The sequence below is a fragment of the Triticum dicoccoides genome, chromosome 1B (assembly GCF_002162155.2).
Source record: "Triticum dicoccoides isolate Atlit2015 ecotype Zavitan chromosome 1B, WEW_v2.0, whole genome shotgun sequence".
In the NCBI taxonomy this organism is placed as follows: domain Eukaryota; kingdom Viridiplantae; phylum Streptophyta; class Magnoliopsida; order Poales; family Poaceae; genus Triticum; species Triticum dicoccoides.
This window is the reverse complement of record NC_041381.1, coordinates 410,039,487-410,045,994: the sequence shown is the minus strand read 5'-3', so window position 1 is coordinate 410,045,994 and position 6,508 is coordinate 410,039,487. Positions and strand designations below refer to the sequence as shown.

Below are 6,508 nucleotides of genomic sequence, written 5' to 3'. Positions count from 1 at the left end.
TCAAGGATGGAGCAGATCGATTTCTAGTGAAGGACAAGGAAATCAAGCATAGACGGTGATAGCACTTCGACAAGCTGTTCAATGGAGAGAACGAGAGCTCTACCATTGAGCGTTTTGTGTGTTTTGTGCGACGAATCCAAGAGTCTAAGGTCAGGGAGGCTCTAAAAAGGATCAAAAGAGGCAAGGCGATGGGCGCTATCCCCATTGAGGTGTGGAGAGGTCTCGGAGATATAGCGATAGTATGGCTAATTAAGCTTTTCAACCTCATATTTCGGGCAAGCAAGATGCCCGAAGAATGGAGGCAGAATACATTAGTACCAATCTTCAAGAACAAGGGGGGTGTTCAAAGTTGTACTCCCTCCATTCACAAATATAAGATGTTTTGGATATTTCAATATTATAGACTACATACGGACTGAAATGAGTGAACAAACACACTAAAATGTGTCTATATACATCCGATTCGGAAAAAAGTTAGAACATCTTATATTTGTGAACAGAGCGGGTACTAATTAGTAATTGCCGTGGAATTAAGCTGATGAGCCATACAATGAAGTTATGGGAGAGTCATTGAGCACCGCTTAAGAAGAATGACAAGCGTGACAAAAAATCAGTTTGCTTCATGCCTGGGAGGTTGACCATGGAAGCCATTTTCTTGGTACAACAACTTATATAGGGAGCAAAAGAAGGACCTGCATATGGTGTTCATTGACTTGGAAAAGGCCTACGATAAGATACTGCGGAATGTCATGTGATGGACCTTGGAGAAACACAAAGTCCCAACAAAGTACATTACCCTCATCAAGGATATGTAAGATCATGTTGTGACAAGTGATGGCGACACTGACGATTTTCCAATTAAAATAGGACTGCACCAAGGGTCAGCTTTGAGCCCTTATCTTTTTGCTTTGGTGATGGATGAGGTCACAAGGAATATACAAGGAGATATCCCATGGTGTGTGCTCTTTGCAGATGATGTAGTGCTAGACGACAATAGTCGGACGGGGGTTAATAGAAAGTTAGATTGGCGGGGATAGACTTCGGAATTGGAAGTTTTTAGGCTTAGTGGAACTAAAATATAGTACATGAGGTGCGGTTTCAGTACAACTAGGCACGAGGAGGGGGAAATTAGCCTTGGTGGGCAGGTGATACCCCAGGAGCACACCTTTCGATATCTGGGATCAATGCCGCAAAAGGATGGTGATATCAATGAAGATGTGACCCATCGAATCAAAGTTGGATGGATGAAGTGGCACCAAGCTTCTGACGTCCTCTATGACAAGAGAATACCACAAAAGCTATGATGTTGTATGGCACTAAATGTTGGCCAACTGAAAGGCGACATGTCCAACAGTTAGGTGTAGCAGAGATGAGCATGTTGAGATGTATATGTGGCCACACAAGAAAGGATCGGGTCCAGAATGAGGATATATGTGATAAACTGGGGTAGCACCGATTGAAGAGAAGCTTGTCCGGCATCGTCTGAGATGGTTTGGGCATATACAACGCAGGCCTCCAGAACCGCCAATGTATAGCGGATGGTTAAAGTGCACTCGTAATGTCAAGAGAGGTCGGGGTAGACCAAACTTTACATGGGAGGAGTCCGTTAAGATAGATCTGAAGGACTGAAATATCACCAGAGAACTAGCCATGCCATGGACAGGGGTGCGTGGAAGCTAGCTATCCATGTGACAGAACCATGAGCTGGTTTCGAGATCTTATGTGTTTCAACTCTAGCCTCCCCCAACTTGTTTGGGACCGGGCTTTGTTGTTGTTGTTGTTGTTGTTTGTTTGTTTCTAACACTTAGATTACATTGGCATGCATATCCATGTTCTTGATACTGTGAAGTTAATGATGGAATTCCTCATTCTTCCCTCAATGCAAGCATGTGAGCGAGGTGGACCATGGATCTATCACCTATGTCATCTGAAGACAAACCTAACTAACCTCAATACCTACAACTTGCCTATCTACTCATAAAGCTATTTGCATTCAAGAAACCCTGAAATCTGGTAACACATAGCACATAAAATTAACATTAGGCTCAACACTGCTAAAAGTATTGGGATGTCTTGGTATGTGCCATATACTACATTTTTATAACTGTATGTACTTACAGTGGTGATTATCAGTATTATCTCAATGTCTCAATACCGGTTTATCATAGCAAAATGCACATCACCACTCAAGTCAAATTGCATAAGATGATGCTCGACATTGTGAAAATGAGACAACATAACTAAATGGAGGCATACCAGGTAATAAAAGAAATTCAGAATCGGATGGCTCAGAACATCAAGATCAGCTGCTTTATCAAATGCATTGAGACACATCTGGAAATTACATGCTTAAGTTAGTAGATTCATCTAACTCACCTACCTAAGTTGGTGGTAGAATAGCGTAGATCAAAGTAATTGCAAGCACTTTTTGTGAGGGATTTACAAGCACTTACCATGACACATCTGATCAAGAAACAAGTAAAGCAGATGGTAGTGACATAGCCAACCTGCAAGAGGGGATACGTCATTACCATATAGTTGTTATAGACAAGCCTCCTAAACTATGATTAATATAAACAAGCCTACAAAAGTAAGACTACCATAGACACTCCTCCAAGACTAGGACTAGTATAGACAAGCCTCCAAAAGTAAGACTAATGGAACACGAAGTATACCTCCTGTAATTTCTTCCGTCTACCTTTTGATTCTACGGGAAAACGTTGCAACATGAGGAATAGCCTGCAGCAATAGATAGTACCGAATACTGTATCAGTCCATAAAATGTTACTGCTAGCCATAGTGCATACATTCTATCTCTTATTGTACTTTCTGCGCCCTAGCATGGCACAGAGCACATATATGACATATCCTGGTAGTACAAGCACAATGGTTGTTATCGGTTGGAAAGAGTTGTCTGGGTTTTTACTGGTAAATCAATTCACCATGCGACTAATAAAATTATACAGGTAGCTGTAGTAGTATCATGGTGGCGCAAGCATAGATGATACAGAGTGGAAAGAACAGGTCTAGATTCTTCAGTACTGAATATGTCCGGTCTAGCATTGCAGAAAGCTACAGTTTATTAAAAGCATTACCTCCCACCATACAGAAGGAACCCAAAAGCTGCAAACAGTGATACGCCTGAAAAGTCATAGCATAATTAGCTGAAAAGATCAAGGTGTCAACACCCCACAGTAGATTATCCAATGATGTGCTTCACAGTTTCTCAAATTAGATAATACTGTAGTAGCTGAAAACTAGCACTGCAAAAAATGTCAAGACAGATGCATCCATGGACACTGCAATTCACATTGAATTGAAACACATGCCCCCCCCCCCCCATTCACACACACACACAGAGCAAATGAAGCAAGTATTTTACCTGCAAAGAACATCTTGGACAATATGACCATAATTCGAACTGGTTTCCACCACAAAACCAACCACAGAATTATCTGAAATTTGAAATTCATGTGTATTAGAGCATCTCATGGGTGTGCATACTGCAAAATCTTCCTAATTTGCATGTGTCAATTGAACAGTCATAAATGCAACATAGAGCATGATCATATTTCCTTACTGAGTGATACTAGTTAAGGAGGTTGTTTCGATGTCGGTTCTCTAAACAAAAGGACACATTGACATCTCGGTGCAATCAAGACATCAAAGAATCAACTATAGCTTGTACTTGATATTTCAGGATACTGGGTACCATTGTTTAATTTCTGTAGAGCATATAGGCAATCAAGAGCAAACAAAATAAGTGCGCCGTTTTATACAACGGGCTCTAGGGAGCCTGTTTTTGAAGAAAAAAAATCAAGATATATTTAGAAGTTTCAGAAAAAAACATTTTTTTCTATAAATACATATACATGTTCTCTATGTATCTGTAAACTTACATTAAATAATACAATTATTTGCAGGCTACATAAAAAGACAAAAAACTGGCCCAAATACAACAAAGAAAAGGCCATTTTAATCTCTGTATTTGTCTTTTTGTGTACATCACATATTAACATGTATGTTCATGAAATTTTGTACGTATATACTCCCTCCATTTCTTTTTAGTTTGCATACAAGATTTGGTCAAAGTCAAACTTTGTAAAGTTTGACTAGCTTTGTAGGAAAAGATATGAACATTCATACTATGAAATCAATATTATTAGATGCATGATGAAATTAATTTTCATAACATATAACTTTACTATTGTAGATGTTGATATTTTTTCTATAAAGTCAGTCGAACTTTACATGCGGACTAAAAAGAAACGGAGGGAGTACTACACATAGATGCTTATGTGTATACTTTTTCAGATTTATTTTTTTTAGATTTTGAAAATGTATTTTGGCTGAAAAAAAAAGTATATGCACTTTCGAAACGGAACAGAATATATTATCTTGCAAAAAAGGAACACATTAAATATGTATAATTATCGCTTATGGTCATGGCAACAAAATAGAAACAACGCTAATTTGATTGGTCGTAGCTACATGGGTCCCACTTCTAGGCATCTAAAGCAATTTGGAAGCATCACAGGCTCACGGGTACTAAGACGTGGTTAATGTACAGATATTCACCCCTACATGCCATCATAACATAATCTTTGCATCATTTATCTTTCCAGGCAGACATCAGAGCAAGGTTTCACACATGAGCTTAACTGAATCAAGTCATGTACGTTATAGTGTAATGAGAAATTTCATGGACTAAGTTACCTGAATTGCATACACCACCCCATTGATCCAATAGAAAGTTGGCCTCAGCCCATCAGTCGACATCGCACGTGCCTAGCAAACAACTTCAGAAATTAACAGATGCAACGACAGTGAGGGAACACCACAAGAAACTATCAAACGCAAGCCGGTCTACCACCTGATAGTAAATCTCGGCCCAGAATAGCACCAAAAGCGCGTATGTAGTGAAGAACGCAAGCCCAGGCATGTCAAGAACCACATGTTGAAGTATCTGTGATGCCACATTGCTTAAACCATTACCCCCAATCAATTGGAACACCAATGTATTCATCAAATCAGGCACAAACCTCTGGTTGTATCAGCTGCACGTTTCGCCGCAGCACAAACACGATAGCCCGCACTGCAAACACAACTAGAAGGATCAAGCAACCAAACGCAAGCAAGGCGAACCAATGAAACAGCACAAATGTGTTACCCACCGCCATTCACGATGAAGTTAAGGAAATGGAACACCTTCTGCGTCGTCCACCCGTACTCGGGCACCCTACACTCGATTCTGATCAATTGGACCTACAACAGATATGGAGGTCCACAAATTCAAACCTTAATTTACATTACAACAATTCATGACCCCGCCTCACGATTCGTTGCCGAATCCCCAATTTTGAAATCAAGCACGCACGGATCAAGCCAACCCGCGCGATCGAGGGCACGGGCTCACGTAATCACAGAATCCGGGCTGGGACGTGACAGATCGGGAGGTGTTTTGGGTCAGGCAGGGGGCTTACAAGCGCGACGACGGAGACGACGCCGTAGAGCACGGCGAGGGCGTGGAAGATGCGGTCCTGCCACATCGGCGAGTCGTTCACATCTTTCCACCAGTCCACCGCGCCGTTCAGCGCCGCCGCGGCCGCGGCGTCCACCGCAAACAACCGCCCCATCCCGCGCGCCTCCCGTGGCGACAACGAGGCCAGGCGGCGCCGCCTGCAGATTCGAAGGGGGCGCGGATGGCGACGGGGCGGGCGGAGGGGGAAGGCGACGCGAGCTCGTCCCCAGGGGATTCGAAACCGAAATGAAATGGATTGATTTGGGACTTCGGTTTCGTTCGCGTTGCGTGGAGGCCGGGTGAAGGAGAAAGAAGGTTCGAGGCGAGCCTCTCCTCCGGCTTCGTGTTCCGCGGGTGGTCAGGGTGACCGGGCGGTGAGCCGATGCAGGGTAGGCGGATGAGAACACGTGGACAGCCAGCGCCTCCGTCCCTGGAGCTGGTCCGTGGTGGAACACACGAGCGAGGGGGGCAGGACGGGGCGGCCGGTGTATGGACCTAGCGCAGTGGTCGTCTATCGGAAGCGGGGCCTTGGTCCAGCACGGAGCGCCGGTTGAATGAGGTGGCACTGTGGGACAGTGCATGGGTTGTACAATCCCGATCTTCTTTTGGCTTTGACCGCGTTCTGTGCTTACGTCGTTGAGCGAGTCATCAGTAGGCAGAAAGAAGATGGCATGGTATTGTCGACATACTAATAAATACTGATAACGAAACATCTATCCTTTATCCATCGGGTCCGACTAGGTCACCTAGATGTGAAATAATACCTCACATTTAACTACGACATCATCCCACTTCAGCAGATAAATAAATCATCATCATTGTATTGTTTGTTTTGTTTTTTTATTATTACTAGGTATATGCCCGTGCGTTGCATCGAGAGTTGATTTTTTTATTTGCGTGACATGGGAGCATACGGGCACACATCATGATACCAATCAAATAAAAAAGGACATTATGTTTTAGTTATGAAGCATAGAGGGAAATCAA

General features: G+C 42.9%; 1 protein-coding gene across 1 annotated transcript in view; it reads right to left on the bottom strand.

Annotated features, from left to right (window-relative positions):
• The window catches only part of LOC119338098 (tobamovirus multiplication protein 3-like), a 7,133-nt gene extending 1,272 nt beyond the window's left edge, over positions 1–5,861 (bottom strand). Inside the window, exons 1-10 of the mRNA XM_037610397.1 lie at positions 5,484–5,861; positions 5,175–5,265; positions 5,043–5,095; positions 4,874–4,966; positions 4,717–4,788; positions 3,383–3,455; positions 3,096–3,141; positions 2,676–2,739; positions 2,454–2,507; positions 2,257–2,334 (exon numbers count right to left, since the gene is read on the bottom strand). Coding sequence (XP_037466294.1) covers positions 2,257–2,334; positions 2,454–2,507; positions 2,676–2,739; positions 3,096–3,141; positions 3,383–3,455; positions 4,717–4,788; positions 4,874–4,966; positions 5,043–5,095; positions 5,175–5,265; positions 5,484–5,636 — 777 coding nt within the window. The 5' untranslated portion in view covers positions 5,637–5,861. The remainder of the gene's footprint in view (positions 1–2,256; positions 2,335–2,453; positions 2,508–2,675; positions 2,740–3,095; positions 3,142–3,382; positions 3,456–4,716; positions 4,789–4,873; positions 4,967–5,042; positions 5,096–5,174; positions 5,266–5,483) is intronic.
• Between the last annotated feature and the right edge of the window lie 647 nt (positions 5,862–6,508).